At 44.3% G+C, this 27,530-nt stretch overlaps 1 protein-coding gene across 1 annotated transcript; it reads right to left on the bottom strand.

Annotated features, from left to right (window-relative positions):
• Positions 1-411: 411 nt before the first annotated feature.
• On the bottom strand, positions 412-25,149 carry LOC142502026 (free fatty acid receptor 4-like). Its single transcript, XM_075612791.1, has 3 exons — positions 24,371-25,149; positions 18,262-18,390; positions 412-1,193 (listed from the first exon to the last, which is right to left on the bottom strand). The coding sequence occupies exons 1-3, from the start codon at positions 24,908-24,910 to the stop codon at positions 807-809; spliced, it is 1,056 nt and encodes a 351-aa protein (XP_075468906.1). The 5' UTR covers positions 24,911-25,149; the 3' UTR covers positions 412-806.
• Positions 25,150-27,530: the final 2,381 nt, after the last annotated feature.

The following is a 27,530-nucleotide window of genomic DNA, read 5'->3' as shown; positions in this document are numbered from 1 at the left end:
ACAATGCTGGACGCGCGCCCCAGCACCTACTATATAACAAGCCTAAGGCAAGGTCCCCGCTGCAGCGCCCGCTATGGCGCGCCCAGATTTTGCGGAAGTTAGAAAAACTGTGTTCAGATCTGGCGACGGAGCACTGGCCACGCCCCTCGGTGGTTCAGCCAATGAGGGCAAACCTGCCGGGAGACGTCATATCCGCACCCCCCGCTACGCCCCCATCATGCCCCCCCCCCATCTTTCCCCCTGCAACTCTACACAGATCAGGGAATAGAACTGCATGCGCCGCCAGCATAGCAAGCGTGCGTGCAGCGCCGACACCGGGGAAAAAGCCTAATGGAGGGATAGCGATCTTTAATAGACTGGTCATTTACAGGTGCTTGGCAAGAACTGCAATTAAAAAGGTGAAACGAGTGAGCTTTAAAACATTGTAATGGAGATGTTTTGCCCACACGGACACCCAGGGACAAGCCAACCAGAATCCATCCTTTTGGAGCTGTGTGTGCAGGTTAGGGTTACGCTTTGTGCGCAGGTTAGGGTAACGCTTTGTGCGCAGGTTAGGGTAACGCTTTGTGCGCAGGTTAGGGTAACGCTTTGTGCTGCTCCCAGTGAACAATGGTTTAGAATAGAAAGCACTATCAGAAACATTTATTACAGTTTCACTCTAATGAAAAAAAAGACTTAAAAGAACTCACACGTATCTAACAAAAGATGGTTTAAATTCATGTGCTGTTTCAACTAAAACATTTTTTTTGTAATATTACGCTATATAAAACATGCTGTGGAGTGCACTATTTACACCATAGAGAGCACTATTTGTTCACAGTGGACAGATTTTCATTCCTTTTGGTTGTTGTGTCTGTATCCACACTTTCTTCAACAGAGCAGCAGAAAAAATTCTGGCACCATTTCTGTTTGAATAAATTAATGTTATACAAAGTTGGATTGAGAATTGAGTTGCAAAACGTAAATATCAATATCCAGAAGAAAAGGGATGATGGGATTGTAAACTCTTCGTCAAGGTTCTGAACGAGAAGCAGCAGAACAATAATGAACACAGGAGTCCACATGATAAAAAAAGAAATCATTAGGATGAACAGGGTTCGGAATAGTTTGAAGTCCCTTTGGGAGACTCTCACTTGATGGTTTTCTGAATACGCTGTACTGGTTATCAAACTTTCCCTCGTCTTCTTTGTGATCTGTGAATACAAAAATAAATACTTGGTTACATCGCTGATTTATTACACACTGCACTATTGGAAGAGTAGTACAGTACTATTCTACTATACAAAACAGGAAGGGGAAAGAGAGGGCGGTTTTTGAAGTCTACCTATTAGTTTGCTGTCTTTGGGTTGCAAGGATATTAAAACCGACTTGATGGCAAAAAAATGCACTATCTGAGATTTGTTTGTTTATTAGTTTGGGACCTTCTGTCCCTACTCCTTATTCGCGGTACTACCAGTGCTGTTTCTGATTTCCTTCACGCGATTTACTGTGCTGCTGCGCAACGTGACTTAACTCCCACGCGTGACATACACGATCACTGAAGTTCAAGTTACTGTGATACATATCTACATCTGTCACGCCGATATATTACAATTAGATAAGAGACAATATTGTCCTTGTACTTCTAACATCTAGATCTATTATTGGCTAATAACAGCAACAAAATACAAGGGTATTTTTAACCTCATAGGACTAGGTGATATAATATGATGTTTTGCCCTGACTACATGGTTTCACTGTGGGGATGTACCTAGACCCTGACTAAGGGCCTGAATACAAACTGTCATGTAATATATACGGTTATTACCAGCATTAACACAGATTACAGACCAGCAGCACACAGTGAACACGTTTTTATCCCTTTGGCAACAGTATATAGGTATCTGCTCCATTACCTCATTCATTCATGGTATGATTCACTACTCGGTTGGGGGTTAACACCCTAGTAGTTGATTTGTGCAAAAGACATTAATAATAAGGAGATAATTTGACCCATATATTCAGTATTAAGCAACATGCACCCTGATGAATGATGTAGAGAATACTACTTATATACCATACTATAATAGGATTTAGCCGTATACTTAACTTTATTGGCAACTGACCTCAACATCACATAGGGTGCAATTACTGAATTATACTGCACATGTGCAGGAAGCCATTCCACTGAAACTATGTGGACATAACATCTAGAGGTATTATAAACTACACATTATACCTCTCATGTCCCTCTGAACGTCTAAGGAGATCGAGCCTATCTGATTACATCATTACTATACCATTACTATTCATGGTTTGAATAATCAGCAACGCAGTTAATGAATAAGACTGAAATCGCTGCACAGTGTACCATACACCACTGAGTGGACTTTATTTTACAGGTGAACAGTAACACTGTTGTGGTACAAACGATTTACCCACAGGGAATTTCTCCCGACATCAGTACCCGGATATTACATCTACACTATATATAAGGATGATGTACATAAAAGACTGGCACCAGGAACGATATCTCTTTGAAATAAACATAAATCCCTTTTAGGGGCATCTGTATATACCATGTTCTTTTGAATTAGGAGGTATATATATATTATTATTTTAATAAAAATTGTTTTCAATAAAATATTTTAACTGTACACATCTAGTTGTAAATTTTGACCATGTTAGAACTTGATCTTGGTCTGCAGTGCGCCACCATTTGGGACTCTCTGTGTACTCCTCTTAGTACACACTCTCAGTTTTATTCTGTTCATTCCCAGGCGGCACGCAACCTCACTCAGAGGCTTTGAGCGAGGTTTTCTCATATCCTTAAAGGATATTAAAACATCGCAAGGCACATGACAACACATTGCACCTTTCCCCAGTTAGAAACACTGGCTTGTAAGTAGTTACAGTATATCCAGGGCTTTTTTTTTGTGATGGCACACACCGGTACGATGTATCGTCACCTTTTTCTCTTACGTTCTCATCTCTGGTGGCATCTTTTTGTGACAAAGCGTTGCCATGACAACATGGTGTCAAATCACGGTGCAACGTCACATGGCGTCGTGTTGCCATGTTAACGTGATGCCGCAATGGCACACAGCACCGCGTAGTCATGGCAATGTGATGCCGCAACGTCATGTTGCCATGCCAATGCAATGTCACTTGATGCCGCACAGTCACTGTAGAGGGAGAGGGGTGTTGGCCCGGTATTTAAGGGGTTGCACCCCATATGGCCACCCCTTGACCTCACCAGGGAGGCAAGGGGTTAACTGAACTGCGGTCCAGGAATGTGGCTTACACCTTGTCATGTCAGGAAACTGTATGTTCCCCTGTTCCCATGTTTCATTATAATCCTGTATTTTAATGTTTTAAAGTGCATTTCTGTATCTCCAGTTCTGGAGGTCACAGAGAGTTGATATTTGGCCAATATATGGAGTCACTGTAGGCATTAAAAACTGGCAAATTTCGACCCACTGAGCCCACCAGAATGGAACTTATTAATATGTGTAGATATTAAAGAGTATATGTATGGTATTTTGGATCTGCTCTGAAAAATGCAGACTCCATCTGCTATGCTAAAAAGGTCAGGAAGGGCAGCCTGATGATTGAGCCCAAGTACTAATCAACAGACCAAGTACTAATCAACAGACTCTGCCACTCTAATTGTTACCTGAGGGCGGAGAATCATCAAACTGGAGTGGTTTGTAAGTGTTATGTCTACACCTACAAACAATGAAGATCCTATCAGATACTTCATTTGGTAGACTGGTCGTTGCCCCTGATTTAATTATGGGGCTACAGAAATAAGATCCTCAGAGTCCTAGTACACATGGGCTAACTAGCTGGGGGGCATGGGTTAATCTGTGTCTCCACGTTAGGGATTGGATACAGATAATTGTTCACCAATAGTCTGTATGCAATGTTAAGAATAGGGTTACACGGGTATATAAACTGTGTCAACCCTACAGTTTTTAGTTGGAGTTGTGCTTCTGATTCCACCTGGAATGTCACCGGATTGCTGGAGAATTGCTAGCTGATACTTCTCCATCCCCCAACCCTAAGTAAGTGTTACCTTCTTGTCTGTTAATTGTACTATATTGCTGTGTTCACCTTTTTAAGGAATAAATATATTTTATTATATCTAAGCCTCGTTCAGTTCAACCCAGATATTTGGTGTTCATTATATCTTGTCATAAGTTACCGTGACAAGCTCTATAATTAACTGGTGGCAGCGGCGGGATTGAACTGAACCTATATTACAGTGTTCTGTGGGACCCTGTAATATAATGGGAACTCGAAGGGAATTGCGAGTTCCTGGGACTAAATATATTGAACACACAGTAGTGCAACAGTTAACACAAGTTGTAACACCACCTCACTGCAGCAACCGAGAACCATGAGCGAGGCTAAAGGCTCATCCAACATGAGGACCCGAGCTCAGCTGAAGGACAAGTGCCGTGAAAATGGACTGCCCTATGAGAACCAGGAGGTCGCAGACATGGTTGACGCAATCGGTGACTATGAAGCCCGGCTGGCAGAGCCTCAGGATACGGCTCAGCTTGCCCTTATACAGCCACCCGGAGATCAGGGAAGGAACCCAGTGCCAGGGCGGTGGAATCTCGGGGAGGGAATGAGTGCACCTCCCGGGAGCAGTGCAATAGGAGGGGTACTGGTTGCTGCGGCTACCAGTCCGTTCACCCCTGAAATGTTGGCACTGATTACTGCGTGGGGTGACAGAGGGACACCGGAGGAGCGGCTGCAGTTTCTCACTATGGCAGTGAACAGACCCGCGTATTGCCCCCCTGTCCATCCCAACACAGATGAACTCAAACTGAATCAGCACAGTCTCACCAAGTTCGTGGAAGGTACTGATCAGATCGACAGTTTTCTAAAGAACTTTGAGAGACAGTGTCGGCGGTACAAAGTGCTTCCCCAGCATAGGGTTGCACGTTTGGACCCCTTACTGTCCGGCTTGGCTAAGCAGATGATGATGGCGCTTCCAGATGAGTATGCTGATGACTATGACCACCTGAAAGAACTGCTATTGTTTCAGTACGGTTTTACCCCTGAAGCCTACCAGGGTAAATTCCAGCAGGAAGAGAGGCAGCCCCAGGAGTCCTATGTTACCTACGTGACCCTCATGGCTTTGTACAGGATACGCTGGGTGGAGGGCTATGAGGCACGGACTTACCAATGCCTGCTAGACCTCATCTTTCAGGAGCAGCTCATGCAGCAGTGCCCACCGGCGGTGAGGGCTTGGGTGCACGACAAGAAGCCCAAGACTTACCAGGAGGCGGCGAGGCTTGCAGACGACTATGTGGCCAGCCGAGCCCTGATGACCGCCAAAACAGTAGCCAAGGCGGCGGTGGCGGCGGCACCGGCCAGAAAATCTGCCAATACCCCCCAATGGACTCAGAGGCCGCCTGTGGGCAGCAGTTCACCGAAGGCGGGGGAGCTCCGGCACGAGCGCCGGTGCTACAATTGCAACCGCCCTGGTCACATCAGACCAGATTGCCCGGAACCCCTGCGTTCCGGCGGACCCCATCAGGGGCAACGCACCCCAGCTGCGAAGCCGGTAGCCCGCGTGCGGGTGGCTTCCACCACAGACTCCGGACCGGTCATGGAACCAACTCCTAGCGAGACGTCCCATGCCACACCTGTCCCGGTTTCATCAGTGCCTACAGCCAGGAGCGGAGGACATCTCAGCGCGGACCTGCAGCAGACGGACGGCCGGAGCAGACATCTCACCCCGGTCACAGTCAGTGACCAGCAAGCAGTCAGCTTGCTGGATTCAGGAGCTGCAGTACCCTGGTCCGACCTGATATGGTCCGGCCAGAGGAATTACTTCCAGTCCCTGGGATACAGATCACTGTGGCTGACGGAGAGCCACGTTTCCTGCAAATGGCCAGAATCTTTTTGGGTTGGGGGAGGGCCAGGGTGTGCGGGAGGTGGGGGTTTTACCCGGTTTGGATGCCGACGTTCTTCTTGGCAACGATCTGGGACCGATGACCTGCACCTATGACCGAGTACCCAAGCCCGCTGCAGTGGTCGGCGGTCGGCCAGACAGCGGCAATGGCGGCGGCGCCAGTCCCCCAGCCTTTGGGACCAACGTTAGCGGAGGGCTCAGAGGAGCCCGGGGAGGTAAGCCAGGATCAGTTGCAACCACAGACTGACTTACTGTTCCCCCTCACCCTTCCCCATTCTCCGGACAATGACATGACTGGGGGGTAGCCAGAATTAGGAGCCCAGTTTAGGGAGGCACTGAAGACAGACCCTACCCTGGCCGGCGTGAGACTTCGGGCGTCTGAATCTCAGGCAGGTGAAGGCACTGAGCAATGCCTATGGTATAAGGGACTCCTGTATAGAGAAGAAGGGAACCCTAGGATAGAGGAGGGATTGACCGGTAAGCGACAGCTAGTAGTGCCCCAGGGGTACCGACAGCAACTGTTACGGGTAGCTCACTCTATTCCATTAGCGGGACATCAGGAGGTCAACAGAACGCGAGCCCGGTTATTACAGCGTTACTACTGGCCGGGGGCATCACGAGATGTGGGCACTTTCTGCCGCTCTTGTGATGCCTGCCAACGAGTGGGTAAGGCGGGCGACCGTGTGAAGGCACCCCTGAAACCCCTACCGATAATAGGGGAACCCTTCCAGAAAGTAGCGATGGATCTTGTAGGACCCCTTATGATTCTTAGCAGGTCAGGGAAGCGCTACATCCTCACGGTGGTGGATTTTGCCACCCGGTACCCTGAGGCAGTAGCGCTTGGCACCATAGATGCCAAGACAGTGGCAGCAGCTTTGCTGAACATTTTTTCTAGGGTAGGTTTCCCTAGTGAGGTCCTAACCGATCAGGGGTCGCAATTCATGAGTGAACTGTTACATTGTCTCTGGGATGCATGCGGTATACAGCACCGGCGCACTACCCCTTACCATCCCCAGACAAACGGATTATGTGAGAGGTTTAACGGTACCCTGAAGCAGATGCTTCGGACCTTTATAGAGGCGGAGGGGAAAGACTGGGAGATTCAATTATACAACCCTTGCTGTTTACCTAACGAGAGGTACCGCAGGAATCTACAGGCTTCTCCCCCTTCGAGCTACTATATGGCCGCAGGGTACGTGGTCCTCTGGACCTATTCCGTGAGGGATGGGAAGGGGAGGCTACTGCTACTGATGCTTCCGTGATCCAGTATGTAGTAGATTTCCGAGACCGGTTAGAGATGCTCATGGGGGTGGCCCAGGACCACCTCAGGGCCGCTCAGACCAAGCAAAAGCAATGGTATGACCGGAATGGCCGTAGCAGGGAATTCATCCCAGGACAGCAGGTGCTTGTTCTCAAACCCACTCAGGAGAACAAGTTGATGGCTGCCTGGTCGGGACCTCATTTCGGTTATCCGAAAGGTGAATGAGTACAACTACGTTGTACAGGTAGAGCCTGAGAGGCATAAGACATATCACGTCAATATGCTGAAAGAATACAGAGCACCGAGTATGGGAGCAGTAATGGCCATTTGTAGCCCACTACTGGAGGATCCGGCGAGCAATGCTCTGCCTGATCTCCTAGGGGAGGCTAGGCAGGGAAACACTGTGGAGCAGGTAGAGATAGGGGCACAGTTGAGTGCTAGGCAGAAGGTAGAAGCCAGGGTCATGCTAGCTAAGTATAGGTCCCTCTTCACTGACATGCCAGGGACCACACATCTCACAAAACACCCAGTGCACACGGGATCTGCAGCCTCTGAATAAACACGCTTATAGAGTGTCAGCAGAGGTCAAGACCAGTATGGAAAGGGAGATAGAGGAGATGCTGACCCTAGGGGTAATTACTCCGTCCCAAAGTCCTTGGGCAAGCCCGGTAGTTCTAGTCCATAAGAAGGACAAGACCACCCGGTTTTGTGTGGACTACCGCTTGCTCAACGCTGGGACAGTGTCAGATGCCTACCCCATGCCCCGCATGGATGAGTTACTGGATGAACTCGCAGGGGCAAGGTATCTGACCACTATGGATTTGAGCAAAGGCTATTGGCAAATCCCACTGACCCTGGAGGCTAGGGAGAAGTCAGCATTCATCACTCCAAGTGGCCTCTATGAGTTTTTAGTGATGCCATTTGGGATGAAGAATGCCCCGGCTACCTTCCAACGCATGGTCAATAGGTTACTGGAAGGGATGCAGAGCTATGCCAGGGCTTACTTAGATGACATTGCTGTCTTTAGTAATTCCTGGGACTCCCACTTAGGACATGTATCTGCGGTGCTGGATAGGATCAGGGAGGCTGGGCTTACCTTGAAACCCACTAAGTGTATGGTAGGGATGGCAGAGGTCCTGTACTTAGGGCACAGGGTGGGTGGAGGGCACCTCAAACCAGAGCCAGCCAAGGTAGAAGCCATAGTTCAGTGGCCTGTTCCAAAAACCAAGAAACAGGTCATGGCATTTTTGGGCACCGCAGGGTACTATAGGAAGTTTGTCCCACAGTACAGTGCCGTGGCCAAACCCCTGGCTGATTTGACTAAGAAGCAACTGCCTGTGCTTATCACCTGGACTCCTGCCTGTGAAACTGCTTTCCAGGCACTGAAAACTGCGCTTGCTGGGGCCCCCATACTGGCTGCCCTAGACTATACCAAACATTTCCTCCTACAGACTGATTCATCAGACTATGGCATTGGGGCTGTGTTGAGCCAAGTGGGGGACGACGGTAGAGAGCACCCTGTGGTGTACCTCAGCCAAAAACTACTCCCCAGAGAAGTGGCCTATGCCACCATTGAGAAAGAGTGCTTCGCCATTGTGTGGGCACTCAAAAAACTCCAGCCCTATGTGTATGGAAGTGCTTTCACGGTCCTCACAGACCACAACCCCCTGAGTTGGCTGCAGAGGGCATCAGGGGAGAATGCCAAGTTGCTAAGGTGGAGCTTGGCCTTGCAAGAGTTTGAATTTACCATTCAGCACAAAAAGGGTAGTGAAAACAGCAATGCTGATGGACTTTCACGTCAGGACTATCCCTCTGAGACTGAGTTCATTAAGGGTGCCAGCAGTGCCCCACTCCCCATTAGGGCCAGTGGGCCACAGGTCACCCATTAAGAAGGGGAGGTGTAGAGGGAGAGGGGGGTTGGCCCGGAATTAAAGGGGTTGCACCCCATATGGCCACCCCCTGACCTCACCAGAGAGGCAATGGGTTAACTGGACTGCGGTCCAGGAATGTGGCTTACACCTTGTCATGTCAGGAAACTGTATGCTCCCCTGTTCCCATGTTTCATTATAATCCTGTATTTTAATATTTTAAAGTGCATTTCTGTATCTCCAGTTCTGGAGGTCACAGAGAGTTGATATTTGGCCAATATGTGGAGTCACTGTAGGCATTAAAAACTGGCAAATTTCGACCCACTGAGCCCACCAGAATGGAACTTATTAATATGTGTAGATATTAAAGAGTATATGTATGGTATTTTGGATCTGCTCTGAAAAATGCAGACTCCATCTGCTATGCTAAATAGGTCAGGAAGGGCAGCCGGATGATTGAGCCCAAGTACTAATTACCAGACCAAGTACTAATCAACAGACTCTGCCACTCTAATTGTTACCTGAGGGCGGAGAATCATCGAACTGGAGTGGTTTGTAAGTGTTATGTCTAAACCTACAAACAATGAAGATCCTATCAGATACTTCATTTGGTAGACTGGTCGTTGCCCCTGATTTAATTATGGGGCTACAGAAATAAGATCCTCAGAGTCCCAGTACACATGGGCTAACTAGCTGGGGGGCATGGGTTAATCTGTGTCTCCACGTTAGGGATTGGATACAGATAATTGTTCACTAATAGTCTGTATTCAATGTTAAGAATAGGGTTGCACAGGTATATAAACTGTGTCAACCCTACAGTTTTTAGTTGGAGTTGTGCCTCTGATTCCACCTGGAATGTCACCGGATTGCTGGAGAATTGCTAGCTGATACTTCTCCATCCCCCAACCCTAAGTAAGTGTTACCTTCTTGTCTGTTAATTGTACTATATTGCTGTGTTCACCTTTTTAAGGAATAAATATATTGTATTATATCTAAGCCTCGTTCAGTTCAACCCAGATATTTGGTGTTCATTATATCTTATCATAAGTTACCGTGACAGTCACGACGACCAGGAGAACGTCGGAGGCCAGATACAGATACTGGCACCTATTATATTACAAAAAAAGCACTGTTTATATCACAATATCTCACCAAGGCAGGGTTCTTAACTTTGTGCTAAAGAAATAAGGGGCGTATTGTATATCCGCCAAAGGGGGCGATCGGGCTCTTTCAGGACGAAATTCATACTTGAAGTCAATAGTGGGATTCAGCAAACATAAAATGAGCCGCTAAGGGAGACGTCTGTAAATAATTAATATGAATAACCTCTGTAAAACTGCCAATTGCCTTTTCAATATTTTGATAAAATTGCACCAGGGTAGAATAAAATAGAGATATAATTTTATTGTATATGAAAGAAAAGGAAACCTAGTTTACCAGCACTCTGTCAAACTGAATGTATAATGACATAATTAAAATACTTTATTGATAAACAATGAATAAAAAAATGGGCTTTAAAATCAGAGAATGTATCAAACAGCACGTGACTGTGATCATTGGTAACTTAACCAGAGGTAGTTAAGTAGTGTTTACATATGGAGTGACCCCCACCCCAAGTTACGCCTGGACTGCAGGAAAAGAGTCCAGATACCCAAAGGCGATGATCTCGTCGAGGAGGCTACTTCGCCAAGACGTCGAGAATTCTTTTGTTATATAGCATGTTGTGTGTTGTTCTTGTCCCCCCCGGTGTGCCCCTTTGTGTGTCCCCCCTTTTGTGTCTCTGTAGGTGAGGAAGAGCGATGCAGCAGTACAAGGAAGAGAGGAGGCTTCGGAACTGGCCCAGTCACGCCAAACAGGAATAGATCTCGGCAGACACGTCGACCCACAAACTTCAATGAGTAAGGAACTCAGGCTAGTATCCCATAACGTTAAAGGGTTTAACAGCCCGGCTAAACACAGAGTCGCCTTTCGAGATTACAAACGTAAGGGGGCAGAAATTCTATTTCTGCAAGAAACACATTTCTCACAGGGCAACTGCCCCAAGTTCCTTGATAAAGATTATACGACACACCTTATGTCCTCCGCAAAAGTCAAGAAAAGGGGGGTGGCCATACTAATCCATAAACGAATTCCGTTTGTAACCGACAGGACATTCAAGGATAGGGAAGGTAGATTCTTCATCGTGCGGGGAGCAATCCAAGGGTTCCCAATCACACTCGCAACACTATATGCCCCCAATGACACAGCCCCAGAATTCTTTAACACCTTCTTTGGGAAACCCAGCAAAGTGGCCCGAGGTAATATCATATTTGCCGGAGACCTGAACAGGGCACTACGTGAGGACCTTGACAGATGTTCATCCACTAACGTAACACACAGACCTGATGTACTAACAATTAAAAAAGGTTTACGTGACTGCCAACTACTCGACATATGGAGGGAACAACACCAGAGAGTGAGGGAGTATACCTTTTACTCACACCCACACAACACCTATAGCAGGATTGATTACTTCCTTGTATCCAATAGAATGGTCCCCAGGGTCTCTCGCACCGAGATCCATGATATTTCATGGTCTGACCATGCATCTATAGAGCTGCGATGCACACTAATCCCACTAGAAAAACCTAGAGCGAATTGGAAGTTAAACGAGATCTTGCTGAAAATCCCAGCCCTACAGGCGGAAATTGGGGATAAGCTCAAACAATATTTCGAGGAGAATGAGGGGAGTGTGGCAACACACTCCACGCTGTGGGGGGCCCATAAAGCTACCCTCAGGGGGGTAATTATGAATCTAGCCGCTAAAAGAAAAAGAGAACGAGAGGGAAAAATCCAGAAGCTAGAAGAGCAGTTAGCGGAGCGTTCCTCCCTACACAAAATAAATAAGAATACCCACACGTTGAATCAAGTATTAGTCACCAAAACCAGTCTTAACCTCCTCCTCTCCGCCCAGGCTGAGAAGGAAATGACCTGGTCCAAGCGGAAATTTTATGAAAAAGCTAACAAGCCTGACACACTACTTGCCAATAAGCTAAAAAATAAGCTCCCAAATTATCACATTCACGCAATCCGAAACCGCGAGGGTGACCTTACCTCCGTCCCTGGGAAAATTGCCGGGGAATTCAAAAAGTATTACGACACATTATACAATGGAGATAAGGTGACCCACAATTGGAAAACAAGTGAGGCGTTACAGACCTTCTTAAAAGAGGCAAACCTACCAACTTTGGAGAGATGCGACAAGGAGGCACTCCAGTCGGACTTCTCGATGGAGGAACTCTCTGGGGTCATCAAGGCACTAAAACCTGCTAAAGCCCCAGGGCCGGATGGCTTTTCAAACTTATATTACAAAAAATATATTAAAATTCTAGCCCCCCATATGTTAAAGTTATTCAATGAAATTTTAGCAGGGGCCTCATTCCCAGTGCAAATGCTCCAAGCCTCAATCTCTGTGATCCATAAACCCGGAAAGGATCCGGCAGACTGTAAGAGCTACCGGCCCATATCACTGATTAACTCGGACCTCAAAATATACTCTAAACTTATAGCTAACAGGGTGGGTAGAGTTCTTCCCGGGTTAATCCACACGGGTCAGGTAGGGTTTATCGGAGGCAGGCAAGCGGCAGACAACACCAGGAGAATTATTGACCTGATAGATCTGTCCCACAAAGAAAAAATACACTCCATGGTGTTAAGTCTGGACACTGAGAAAGCCTTCGATAGGATAGACTGGCCCTATCTAACAGAAACATTGAGAGCATTTGGCTTAGAGGGACACCTCCTGCAGGCCATCCTAGCGCTGTATAAGAACCCAACAGCGAAGGTGAGATATCAAGTTTTCCCCTCAAAACAATTCGAAATCAAAAGTGGTACGCGACAGAGGTGCCCATTGTCGCCACTACTGTTCGCCTTATGCATAGAACCCCTTGCGGCACACATCAGAAATAACCCAGATATCTCTGGTATCTCAGTGGGAGACCAAATGCACAAAGCCGCTTTATACGCGGACGATGTCATTCTCACATTAGCAAAATGTACTTAAATGACTTGCCTAGGCGCCACAGTTCCCTAATAAATACACAGTGTTGTGATCAAATTCAAACAATAAATATAATAAAGATAAATAATGTTACCCAACAGGATACTTCTCAAACCTTCCAGGGAAATATGCTTTGATTTCCCACAGGTACAGTCGTAGTTGTTTGTGGAAAGTGAGCGACCCCGTCAGGAATACAACATGTAAATAAAAAACATATAAAGCAATAATTGTGCAGTATTGTGATTATTTTTTGGCTTGTTCAAGAATCTTGGCTCTTGGGGAAAACCTACTTACAGCAACATAGAAGAAAATTCGCATTTGTCTGACTCTGTCAGGTAGTGGAGAAATGATGAGGTTTCTTTAAGGTGTACTTATATCCCCACTTGGTCTTGACACATATGGATAAGCTCAGAGTTGGTAAGATTCAAATTCCCATAAGGTATATGTGGACAAAGAGCAGAGAAATAGACCGATGGTGTAGGTTGTAGAACAGGATTTTATAAATAGCAAGTTAAAAGACATGTACTCACACTCTGTACATGTATATAATGCACATAAGGGTATCTTTAGCGCTGTGTGCGCCCGCTGTCGCTTCTCCCCGTCCTCCTCTATCCCCAGTCCTGCTGCCGGCAATGGCGTGTGACGTCACGTCCCTCTGAACGGCTGATCGTATCCAAAGGAGGTAGGCTGTGGCGCGCTGGGAGAGGATTAGCCACACCTCTCACATCTCTTCCAAACGTATTCAATATCATGGGTAAATTTAACCAAATATCGGGGTTTACGATCAATCAGTCTAAATCTGAAGCCCTCAATATCAATTTACCTAAAGAAGTCGAAAAGCTGATTGACCTCAATTTTAATTTCAAATGGCAACCCTCCGCTATCAAATATTTAGGGGTTTATCTCACGAGGGATTACAAATCTTTATATAAAGCAAATTTCCCCAAGGTCATTAAGACACTGGGGGAGGATCTCAGGACCTGGATGACGGGGAGTATCTCATGGATTGGGAGGATACATAGCGTGAAAATGAACCTCCTCCCAAAGATGTTATATCTTTTCCAGAGTCTCCCTATCCCATTGGTACAGGCGGACATCCTCTCCCTCCAGTCACAAATAATGAAATTTATTTGGAATAAGAAAAACCCAAGAATCGCCAAGGGAATTTTAAAACGCCCCACCATAAGAGGAGGTTTAGCGGTGCCTTGCTTGCAGGCTTACTACAAAGCAGCCCAATTAGGGCAGATTCTCCAATGGCACACTGACCCAAGCTTACGGAGATGGGTAGAGTTGGAGAGGAAATGTTGTGCACCAATTGAAATCCGAAACTTAATCTGGCTACCCAAAGAAGGGGTACGCAAGATGAACATTCCGCTGCAGGCCATGGTTAATTCATTAAAAGTTTGGGAGGCCACGAAATTCAGATGTCAGTTGACTACCAGAACGTCATTAATGACGCCAATTGTGGGCAATCCAGACTTCGCTCCAGGCCTGAATAGCAAAAACTTCTTGATTTGGACTCAAAAGGGGTTCTCCCGTCTTAAGGATCTGGAGGGCATAACGACCATTGTCACGGTAGCTTGTGACAGGCTGTAATTTACACCAAAACTATATATAAATATATATATATACCTGGGTTTGAACTGGGACGAAACTTAGATATGATAACATGTAATTTATTCCTTGATAAAGGTGAACACAACAGATATGTACAAATAACAGGCAAAATATAGACATTTACTTAAAGATTAGGACAGAAGGCCATCAGGATACAGACTGGGCCACTTCTCCCATATATCAGTTGACATCACAGCAAGACAGGCAGATCATACAGCAAAACCTGCATCATCCCAAGACCTTGCATAAAGACACAGGCCTGATGACATGCAGACATGAAGATCATGAAGAACATTTGCATGAAGAACAATGGGTAAAGGGTGGCTTTGACTTATATACTATGTCAAACTCATCTCTTTTACCCTAGGTGCCGCAACGGCTAGCAAAAGTCCCTTTGAAGCTTTTGAAGCTCAGTTTGGACTTCCAGTGTCCAGTGTGAAAGGTCACATTTTTCTGATTAGTTCCTTTTGTCCGTTGGGCCAAGCATAAGCAATTAGCAATTTAGCCTTTAGACCAGGCAATGTAAATTCTAGCCTTTCCTGCTCATTATCATAGCAGGGGGGCTGCAGTTTCTCAGAACTCAACCAAAATGTCATATTTACTGCAAATCACTCCCTAACTTGAGTTCAGTAATACATACAGGCAGGTGCGATATATTAATACATTCCGTCACACCTGACGCTCGCAGAGAGACCAAACATTACGGTGTAATAGGAAAATTAATAGAGATATTAATATCTGGCATTTCGCAGCAGTTACATATACAGTGTTTATACTCAAAAGGATGGGCTAACTCCCACTAATACAAATATGTAATTCTTAGCTTGGTCAGCCAAGGACATCTCATAATATTCTTATATTTAATAAGGACACCCATTCAGATATCCTGCTTGGGGTATCCCACCCTGGCCCCATCAATAAAACCTTTTGAAGCAGGCTTTTAGCTCCCCGCATAAACAATTAGGTAATTACTTTTTGATCACTATGTATCACACCTAGCAAGATGTCCTATCTAGCATAAAGAGGTAACCCAGCTTTAAGGTGTCAAGACCATTTGGTTCCTCATGCATTACAAAAGGGCAGGCATTCTGCCTGTACATTAGCATTAGCACACCATTAGCATTCTGCCTGTACATTTCAAAAACTGCCCCAGAAAAGCACTTTATCAAAAATATATGTCCCTCTTATGACAAAGTGATATTTTTAATATGTGGGTACTTGGGGGGTTCCCCTGAGGCTGCACCCCAAGACTCAGGGGCTGGCTGCAAACAGGTATTAACATACTGTACACTAAAAACCCTTCTGCTTTTCACATTCAACTTCAATTAAGCCCTTTGAAGTCCAGATTTCCTGAAAAGACACCATACAGTGGAATTTTCTTAAACTGTAGCTCATTAACCCCTTATGACCCAGTGGGTGTGTTATGCAGACACTGATCCAGCAACAACATCATTTACACAGGGGAATAAGCATTTTCATGTTATAACAAGGGTCAAATCACATTTCTGGGCCTCAGCCCAGTTAACCCCTTGTCTCCCTGGTGAGGTTAGAGGGGGCCCTTGGGGGGTAACCCCGTTAATCCCGGGCCAAACCCTCACTATCGTCACAACCATACAAACCTTTGATCAAATTAAATCCTCTAAAAATATCCCAAATAGTGAATTCTTTAGGTACCTCCAGATCAGAGATTTCTATAATAAAACACCAATTAGACCGGCTCGACCAAATTTTGAGCAGCTGTGTTCCAGAGATACGGACACAAGGGGACTCACATCTAGAATGTACAGGGAAGTGATCTGCCCGACGACGACCATTGACAACAGACTGTGTTACATGAGACACTGGGAAGAGGACCTAGGGGAGACATTAGAGGACGACCAATGGGACAGAATTATTCAGGCAGCTGCAAAAAGCTCAATCTGCACCACATTAAAGGAGAACGCATATAAAGTCCTTATGCGGTGGTATTACACTCCAACGCGCTTAGCGAAATTTGTAAAAGGCTACTCCCCTCTTTGCCCTAAGCAGTGTGGAGAGGCGGCTGATCTCCGATATATGCTGTGGTCTTGCACAAAGGTGGCCCCTATTTGGGTCAGATTAGAGATTGGATTCAGCGGATTCTCGGTTTGGAGATCCCCCTGGACCCGTGGCTGTTCCTGTTGGGCAGGCGGATACAGGGTCTGTCAAATGCGGCGCATAAATTGATCGCGCATTTTGCAACTGCTACGAGGTGCGAGATCGCAACATTATGGAAGCAACAAGAAATCCCAATTAGCCCTAAGATCAAAAACAGAATTTGGCATGTCTGCCGGATGGAACAATTAACCAGTTTAGTTAATGACTCCGGCACAAAATATCTAAAGGTCTGGGAACCATGGCTGGCCCAGGTAGACATCCCAGGAGTGGATGCAGACACAATTTTGCTCTAATATATATAGGTGCGTTCTCCTTTGAGGGCAGATCAGACGACAAGACATAGGCTGCATCCATAGATGGACCAGCCGTGCGGACGTTCCGCGCTGAGCCCCTGCATCCTCAATGAGGATGCCTTGAGAGGGGGCTCACGCGAGCGTCCGCAGGCGTGCTGAAGAGTTGGAGGTTTCAGCCGAGCGCCAAGCTGTTTTTCAGCGCGCTGTCGGCTGAAAACCTCCAATCACAGCACAGCAGCGTCAACGTCACGGTGCCGTGACGTCGGTGCCGGGACATTGACGTCAGTGCGTCGCGGGCGATTGGCCCAGTGACGTCACTGCCCCGTCTCCAACCACCTCCCCCCGGCTTCCCCCACGCACGCTGGCTCACCTGCAAATCCGTGCAATCGCGCTGACTGAAGCAGGCGAGCCTCAGCATTAGCGCGCCTCTGCTCTCCCCACCCCTCTATGGCCTGGGCCATAGTGACCTACAGATAGCAGACTGCCCCACAAGCCTAGAGCTGGAAAAAGGACACATAGGAAGGGCCCGCCCCAGAAAACCTCCTCAGTCGACGCCGAGCACGGTGGCCAACGGTCAGCAGCAAGAGCAGAAACAAGAAACATCCGCCGCTCACCTCCCCCTCCCCTTTCCTTCCCCCCACCCCTGTCCCCTTGTCAGGTTCGTCCCGTCTTGTCTGTAACGTGGTCTGTAGAGGTGTGTTAGAAGTGTCTATATATGTGATTGTTTACAATTGGAACCGATACATCGGGCTGTGTTACATTGGTTGTACTCGCAATTTCCAATAAAAAAATTTAAGTTGAAAAAAAAAACTTGGTTGTAACTCTAATCTTGGGCCCCGGGAAATCTGTCTGTTGCCCTGGCAGGGCCCCTATAAGTTGTGGGTCCTGGTGCAGCTGAACTGGCAGTAATTACGCCACAAGCCTCTGGCACCAAAATTGATTTTAAGATCAGGGGACTGATTGTGCTTGTGAAAGTTCTATGTACGGTACCGTATGTACAGTAAGCACTGAATGAGAAAACAAAGTAAGAATATATTCAGTTTGGAGGCCAAAAATGTATAGTTGTCGGAAACAAAATCTTAATACAAATAGTAATAACAAAAATAATCTGAATTGCTGCGTGAGGTTACATTTACCTTAAAGATCTTGGTATAGCTGATCACTATGCTTAACCCCGGTACCAAAAAATCCAAACTGATAAATAGTACGTCCCATATGATTTCTTCTGCAACAGTGGGCCAGACCAAAGTGCAAATCTTCACATCCTGTGAGCAAAGATGAGAAAATTAATTGTATGAATATACATTTCCCCTTCAAACAAATAATAATGTATGTGTTAAAGCAGAAGACAGTTTGTGGGGATCAAGTTCTTGCTATATTTAATAAGAATTATCTGTGCAAAAATATCCCTAGTAAAAAAAACAAATTGTATCAAGTCACACGGAGCTTATGGCTTCTCTTGTTCAAAATGTGTATTTGTTTTTTAACCAGTTGCAGTACTCAGGGCCCCCGTCAGGGGGGACAGCCAGGACTGCAGGTGACTGCCGGCACCGCTGGAGTTTATTGCCTGTACCTGCACAGGCAAGAAAGGCCCTCCCCTTTCCCAGGCCTCCCCACCAGGGCCTTCCCCAGGAATTCTCTGCAGGGCCTTCCCATTCCCCAGGTCCCATCTGAAGGGCCCTACCCTTCCCCATGCCTTCCTGGCAGGGCCCTCCTCTTCCCCAGGCAACCTCTGCAGGGCCCTCCCCTTTTCCAAGCCCCCTCTGCAGGGCAACACCCAGCTGGAAGGCAGGAGTTCCCAGGCTCTCATTCTGTGGGCCTCCGCCGGGCCTGCAGGCCCATCTGAGGACCCCAGGTATACCCACTATGGTCCCTGACCCTTTTACCACTCTCCCCAGACCCAATTCCCCCTCTTACCTCCAGGCCCAGTATCCCGCTCCCCAGGCCCAATACCCTTTATACCTCCTCCTCAAGCTCAGTACCCTTCTACATCCCCCATCCCTAGGGCCAGTACCCCTTATTCTCCCAGGCCCAGTACTCACTTATAACCCTCTCCCCAGGCTCAGTACCCCCTTACCATCTCCCTAGGACCTCCTTATACCATACTCCCATACTCATTATTTCCGCCCCCCGACCAATTATTTCCTTATATCCTCCCCATGATCCATTACCTCTTTATACGCCCCCTGACCCATTAGATCCTTATATCTCTCCCCCCCCCCACCCCATTACCTTCTTATATCTCCCCAACCACTCCCTGTCCATAATCTCCCTATATGGTCCCCCTAGCCCATTACCACCGAATATTCCCCAGACCCATTACATCCATCTCCCCCCCCAGTCCATTACCTTCTTATACCACCAACCCCCTGTCCATTATCTTCATATATCACTGACCCCCCCCCCCCTCTATTATAAAAATAACAGCCCTCCAATGGTCATATGCAAAAAATATACAAAATGCATTTTAAAAAGCTCAATGTTGTTCAGCCCAAACTCGGACCTTTGTCAACATTGCTGATCTTTTTGAATAAATGTTGCATATTTTTTGCATAAAACCATTTTTATTTTCCTGGACTGTTTTGTCAGACACCTGATTATGAAAGTGTAGCTATTCTGAAAACTCATTTGAGGATAATACCACATTTGGCTCCTGAAGTGAAATGGGTAATTACTTTGAAAGCTCACATAAATTAAGTTGCAGTTTTCCAAACGTGAGTTAATTACGGGAACTGGGGGGTAATTTAAACAGCGGCCCGGAGGGATCACTGACACTAAACTGCTCAATTTGCTCAAATTGTGTCTAATATTAATAAAGAACACATACTGTCAGGGCCGCAGACAGATATCCCGGGGGCCCAGGACCCCCGTCCCCGTGGGCAGTGTAGTGAGCCTCCCCCATTTCACACCTTGCAAGCCCCCCCATCTAACACCTTGCAAGCCCCCCATTTCACACCCTGTGAGCCCCCCCATTTCACACCTCGCAAGCCCCCTCATTTCACACATCGCGAGTCCCCCTATTTCACACCTTGCGTACCCCTCTATTTCCCTCCAGCTTCCTATGTATTTCTCCCTCCTCTGTCTCACCTCTCACTCTCCCCCCTCCGTCAATTACCCCACTCACTCAATCCCTGCCCCCCCACGTCATATGTATTTCTCTCCCCTGCGTCTCACTCTTACTCCCTCTTTTCCTCACTCGCCCTCTCTCTCATCTCACTCTCCCCACCCCTCTGTCAATTACTCCACTCTCACTCAGGCCCCCTTCTCACACTATCCCCCCCCCACAAAATATAAACCAACAAACCCCACCACACAATGCAAAAAACTTCTCACCCCCAAATACATACAAAAAAAACCTCCCTAATACATATTTAAAAAAACAAACAATACATATAACCCCCCCTCCTCAATACATATATATATATATATATATATATATATATATATATATATATATATATATATAGTGTTCGACAAACCTATACATTTGCACGCCCTGGGCGAGTGGATTTAACATCGTGGCGAGCTCCTATTGACCCAAGCAGCACACGTGTGGTACTAGGTGGCGAGTAGATTTTTTTTGTTCGGCGAGTAGATTTTTTGATGATTTGTCGACCACTGTGTATATATATATATATATATAGCAGAAAATATATGTATATATATATATATATATATATATATATATATATATATATACACATACATTTTCTGCTATATATATATATATATATATATATATATATATATAAAAAAAAGGGGGAAGGAAAGCAGCGCCTATGCTAAGGTTAACTAGGCAAATAAATATATATCCTATACACCAACTGTGCAAAAAATATTATTAATCTATACACTTAAACAATAAAATAATTGGATTATCCTAACACAGATATTAAATAGACCTATAACCAAAAACACATGATCTATTAATAGTATTAAGAAAAAATAAAAAATAAAGCCAAAAGAAAAAAAAAAAAAAAAAAAAAAAAGAGAGTATGAACACCAGTCCTCAGATAGTCCAATAATGATATGGATCCTGGTATGAAGGGTCTCCTGCTGCTCTCCAAAGTGGACGAACCACGTCCACAGGGCATCTATAGAAGAAAAGGGAAGAGAGAGCGCATACCCATAGCGTAAAATAGTCAATTTTAATGAGGGGAAGGGAGGGAAGGGGTTGAGAAATGCGCTTACAAGAAAGCAGTAAAATCAAGCATTGTGTGAATAATCACCACCATCCGGTTTGTATCTGCAGTATCCTGGGGCAGTCCCGATCGTGCAACAATAGGATCAGTGTCCAAACAGATGTCCAGGGCTGGTGTATTCCATATACACGTGTAGGGTCCTGGAAAGATGGCTCCTCGTGGATCAAGCCTTTGCAGCAGTCGCGCGGTTCAATCAGTTCCGGCGCGCGGTGATGACGTCAATGCCCATGCGTCTAACGTGATGACGCTCCCTGACGCGTTTCGTCACTCACGGGTGACTTTCTCAAAGGGAAAGGGAACAGCCCTGGACATCTGTTTGGACACTGATCCTATTGTTGCACGATCGGGACTGCCCCAGGATACTGCAGATACAAACCGGATGGTGGTGATTATTCACACAATGCTTGATTTTACTGCTTTCTTGTAAGCGCATTTCTCAACCCCTTCCCTCCCTTCCCCTCATTAAAATTGACTATTTTACGCTATGGGTATGCGCTCTCTCTTCCCTTTTCTTCATATATATATATATATATATATATATATATATATAACAATTATATTGAAACATGTCTGATCATCCATGGTATAAGCACTGGGACATGTAATATGGTACAGTAGCTCTGCATTAATTTTGTTCAAGTCAAGATTATTTAGTCAGGCCTTATATAAATATGAATGCAATGCTGTTGTATTAACTGGTCTTATTATTAAGCCTGTTTACCTTGTGTTTAAATGTGCCCTCATTCTCACGATTGTGGCTTTATGTAACTTTTAGCCGTCTTTATGTCTTAGCCGTACAAGCGGCGCAATGAAAAGGCTCTAGTGAAACATCTATGTGCAGAACGGGTAGGAAGCAAAAAGTGGCAGACATACTGTGCTCATTTGCATATCTTTACCCATAATCCTTTGCGCGAACTACGTGACACGACACACTGGTATGAAGAAGGTTTTGGGGAAATGTTAAATGTGTAAACGCTCTCTTGTTTGTATTTCTCTTTGCTGTACTTTGTACAGTGGTTTACGTTTCTTACTATTTAATCCATCATGACCTGGTGTCTGATTAATGGGGGATTTTTAAAAATATATATATAATTCCTCGCTCCCTTCTAATCGCACAGCATTCTTTCTTTGTCACTTAATATATATGCTTTGAAACATGTGATATTGTGAACAGTATGCCTTCTCTCATGCTATGTGATTCTATTGTTCAAATACAAAGACATGCAGTATATCATGTATACCGATTCCACAAATATGCATGTTTGTGAGGCATCAGAAAACATTATGTGGATTATTCATGAAACTGTGATAGTGCAGATCAAAACACAATCGCTCGGAAACTCCCATTAACTTCAATGGGAGTTTCTGTGTGATAGTGCCCCGATCGGCACTATTGCAGTTTAATGAATAACCTCCTCCCCCGTGATTTAAGTACATTGTTTCTGAGCAGCTCATAAGGGTATCCCATTAACAAGGAATGGATTATTGCAGTCATATAATACATGAGAAATAAGTTATAGGTTATTCTGAAAAAAAGTACATTTTTGCGTAACAACATTTTTAACATACACATTCAGACACGTATGTCTTCATTTCAGTGAGTAAATGTGTATATAGTGACCGATCATAAAATTACAAATAACATGTCTTTACACAGAACTGTATTCAGCAGTTAATAAGATATTTCTCTTCTCTGATACTGTATGATATGAGACATCCATTAACATTAACATTTTTAGTATGTTAAAGCATTTGCTATATGCTATACGGTGGAGGGTTTTGTAACATTTTTACCCACAATTACTTATTTCATGTTTGCTTGAAACCTATCCCAGTTTCAAATCGCAGAGCCAGTACTCACACTGATGAAACCCATAAGGTTGAAACAGCTGTCTGTGAGTAGGTTTACTGGCTCCTCACTTCTTTAACCCAGGCTGTGCTGAAAAGCTGTGTAAAGAGGCAGGCAAACGTAAGCTTATAGCAGTCCCTGTTAAGATGGATTTGAAGCAAAAGGTGACACTGTGCGCTCATTTGCATGTCATTTCCCAGAATCCCTAGCTGCAGTGGAAGCACTGTATGCTAGGAGATAAGGTTCCAGACCTGTCTGACACATGCGAATGTGCTCGCAAGAGATATTTTTATTTGCAGTATGTTAAAGCAGCAATATGTGCCGATGAACATTTCTTTGCATATATTTGAGCTTTTTTTTAAACAAGGGAGTTAAATGAGGTTTAACTGTAATCAGAGGCAGCGCCTCTCACCCTCATGCAGATTTTAAGATCCTCCCCAGTGCATTAAAGTCAAAATGTATTACAGAACAAAGATTAAGATCACAGTATCACTTGGATTTTACCATATATTTTTTTCACAATTGGAGCTAGAGGTCAAAGTTGGGCAAGCATCTAACTTTGCCTAATTCAGCATCAGCGTGGGGCCGCAACTTACTAGCAAACTCTCCCAAAACAGTATATACATTTGAGACTTCCTCATAGTTCACTGGAAACCTTTTTTTTTTTTTCCTCTGTAAAAAAATTCTCAGATCAATGAAATTATTAAGATGTTGGTCTGTATTTATAGTATTTACAAAAGAACAGCCGACATGACAAGCAGTGCGGAGCCAAAGGGCATAGACAATACTAATAAATTAGATAATAAACAGATCACATATATGAAACCCATGTCAGCTTTTGCAGTCTTTTCATATTATCGTAATGGTTGGAAACCATTCACACCATGACAATGAGAACAAAATAGGGTCATTTGATAGAATTCCTATATGTAGGGTGAGTAGCCGTGTTGGTCGTTTCTTCCATGTAGTAACAAAGGAGCGAGAAGGAGCAGGGGGTATAACTTTTATTGGACCAACAAGTAGTTGAAATGTTACAAGTTTTAGACTCTCTCAGGGTTTGAAAGCTTGTAACATTTCAACTACTTGCTGGTCCAATACAAGGTATCATACCCCCTACTCCCTCTCCCAACTTTGTTACTATATGTAGTCAAAGAATGAGCAATGAAAGAAAGCGTCAGTGAGTGGAGAACTTACCATGTCATTCACTCTCTGCGTCACCACTTTGAAGAATATACACAAAGGAAGAGCAGTTATGGCAGAGAAGATCCAAATGCCCAGAAGTCCCCCTGCTACCACTTTAACATTGCAAGTGGTAGCCAGAGTCACCTTCATGATACAGATCATCCTCTCCAGGCTGACGGCCGCAAGGGAGAAAATGGTGACACAGCCACTCAGGCAGATGACGTAGACGAGCATGTGGCAGATGAAGTCCCCCAGAATCCAAGCTTCGGCCCAGCGGATAACCAAGATGAAAGGGATCATGCTTATAAATAGCAGATCGGCGCAGAAGAGGTTCAACACGAAGCAATTGGCGCTTACTAGCCGTTTCTTCCTGGCCAGCAAGATGATGGCACAGATATTTGTGAGCAATGAAAACACAAAGACCAAGGACAATACTAATGTTTCCACCACGGTCACTGCCACCTTGTTGCTAGCCTTGAAATCTGAGAAAAATGTAAATAATGTTCTGTTTCCATATATTACAGCCTGGGGAGAGGTAACCAGATGATCCATTATAACTACAAAATGTTAGAAGACCATTATCAACATTGTCGCAGTGCCAAGGGATTAATATTATCCATATCAAGTTGCTGCAAAGGAAGACAGTGCTAAATATTCCTCAGCCGATCAGTTCCTTTTACAGCATAGAAAAACAAACTGCACTTTAGTGATGTGAGCAGCGGATCAAATGATCTTGTAGGTATCTGCACCCAACTCATTAAGTGAACGTCAGTGTGGTTTCATCAGATGTAGATGCGTCCTCTGTGCTCTGAAACAAGGAAGTAACACACACAGTATTCTTGTAAATATCCACCCATAAAACAAAGATGAGGGTGTTGTGTTTTATGATCCACGGATTTAAAACAGAGAATGACAAATAGATCCGTTTCATTGTGTTGTGCTGCATGAAATATTTGCAAAGCGTCTCGTAAATTCACATTTTTGCTCTTGTGTCCACATCTTAAAATACAAGGATGTTTTTCTTGTAACTGTGTTTTCATCTGCCCAGTACATGATGATCATAAATATAACATGATATTTGGATGTAAGGAATGTGTTAAAGGGGGTAGGCTCCCCTAAATCCAAAGTGAGTTAATAGCAGTGGCATGTTTAACATGTTAAAAGTAGGGAACGGACACAATTTTACACAAATTAGATAAGTAGCTGTATAAGCATTTTTTTTTAAAAACTAGTTACATGTCTACTGTAACCAAATTCTTTAGAGAGAGCTTACCAACAGCTTAGCCAAACGCATATGCAAAGCTAGAAAGCCGCATAAGGAAGGATGTTTTATATTTCATCCCTTGGTTCTTGGTTGCTGGTTTTGGATTGAGAAGATGGTATTAGGCTAGAATCCAGACAAAGTGGAAGGTATAGGGCACAGCCAGGAGAGAGGGTCAAAAATAGTATAAAAAATACAATTTTATTGGTCCATTTAAAAACGGAGGTTTAATTTTCCAAATGGTGATTAGGACCTTTTGCAGATATATATATATATTTTGGGACTTGGAGAGACCGATACATGAAATGTTGTGATTTGGAAACATTTTCTTGTGATTTTTTTTTTGTAAATGTGATTTCTTCTATGGAATGTGGGAATATATAAGATTTATAATATATCTCCCTATATTCCATATGAATGGATCCATATATAAAAAGCTTTTCATATTATACAGGAATATTTTTTTGCTATACTCTAGACCTTCTCCATGAATATTAGACAAATTAGAGTTACATTGGATAGTAATCCATAGTAATTGGGACCAAGACAAAATTTGTAAAGCTTCCAGTGACTGAGCTACAGATCAGAACCAACGCTAACACCACCCTAACTCCTGTCACTCGTTTTAAATACCTGGGCATATGGTTTGACTCCCACTTAACATTCGGGATGCACATTGATACCCTGACATTCAAGACCTATGCCAAACTAGGTGTACTTTACTGGAACAAATCCTCCCTAAGTCTCCTGGTCAGAAAGTGTATCGCACAGCAGATGCTAATGCCAATTATCGACTATGGAGACATAGTATATGTCTCAGCACCTCAAACTCACCTTAGCAAACTTGACATCCTATACAATTCAATGTGTCGTTTTGTTCTCCAATGCAACTACAACACACATCACTGCGAAATGCTCAAAGACCTAGATTGGTCATCACTCGAGTCTAGACGCAAAGTTCACCTTTCCTGTTTTCCTTCAAATACGTTCTGGGCAAACTACCCGTCTATCTGAACAAGCTCCTCACCCCTACCTCATGCAGCACTTATCATCTGAGATCAGACTCCAAAAGACTGTTCATGGCCCAAGGCTCAACAAAGTATCCGGCCGCTCCTCCTTCTCTTACCGTGCACCCCAAAACTGGAACAACCTACCGGAGACTCTCACATCCACCACCAGTTTAAGTTCTTTCAAATCTAAGGCTGTCTCACATTTTAATCTGAACTGTAACAGTTTCATACGCCTATAATATATATTTTCTTTAGCTGTGCATGCAATGTCTTGTATATAATGGATTCCCAGTTCATTTATGTAACTGTATTTGTAACCATGTATTATTTGTCTTAACTCTGTGCCCAGGACATACTTGAAAACGAGAGGTAACTGTCAATGTATTACTTCCTGGTAAAACATTTTATAAATAAATAAATAAATTAAATAAATAATCCCTGTGAGGTCTTTTGATGATGATATTTGAATATTCAAATGATAAAATCTATATAAATTAAAAAATAATCTTATATATAACAATATCCTTTAAGAGTCGATTTTGAGTTTTGAACATTTATATGGATATGACTTCTCAAATGGTCTCACAGTACTCCCTAGGATCAATTAGATTTTGAAAATTTCTATTGGAAATTTGGAATTTTCAATCTTGCATAATATAACCTAATGCTAATGTTTTGGATGTGGACAATTTGGTCCATATAGACATTATTTATATTATTTCTTGTTAATCTGTTTTTAAATAAAGATATGGTGTTACAGGAATTTGAATTGAATTATCGTATACATTCATTTTACATTGATGATTACTGATTGTGAGAGTTGCTGTATATTTATGTCTTTTTGTGCATATGTGTGTTTTTTTATTTTTTGGGTTATATTCTTTGCTTATACTTTATGTAC

This window comes from Ascaphus truei, chromosome 8 (genome assembly GCF_040206685.1).
Source record: "Ascaphus truei isolate aAscTru1 chromosome 8, aAscTru1.hap1, whole genome shotgun sequence".
In the NCBI taxonomy this organism is placed as follows: Eukaryota; Metazoa; Chordata; class Amphibia; order Anura; family Ascaphidae; genus Ascaphus; species Ascaphus truei.
The sequence above is the reverse complement of the archived record's forward strand: the minus strand, read 5'-3'. Positions and strand labels throughout refer to the sequence as shown.

What these genes read in the sequence shown, in the direction of transcription:
- LOC142502026 (XM_075612791.1), bottom strand. Translation starts at nt 24,910, where the DNA reads ATGGATCATCTGGTTACCTCTCCCCAGGCTGTAATATATGGAAACAGA. An exon ending in CGCAGAGAGTGAATGACATG is followed by an intron (nt 18,391 to 24,370) that starts GTAAGTTCTCCA and finishes CTTTGCTCACAG; the next exon opens with GATGTGAAGATTTGCACTTT. An exon ending in GCTATACCAAGATCTTTAAG is followed by an intron (nt 1,194 to 18,261) that starts GTAAATGTAACC and finishes TTGTATTCACAG; the next exon opens with ATCACAAAGAAGACGAGGGA.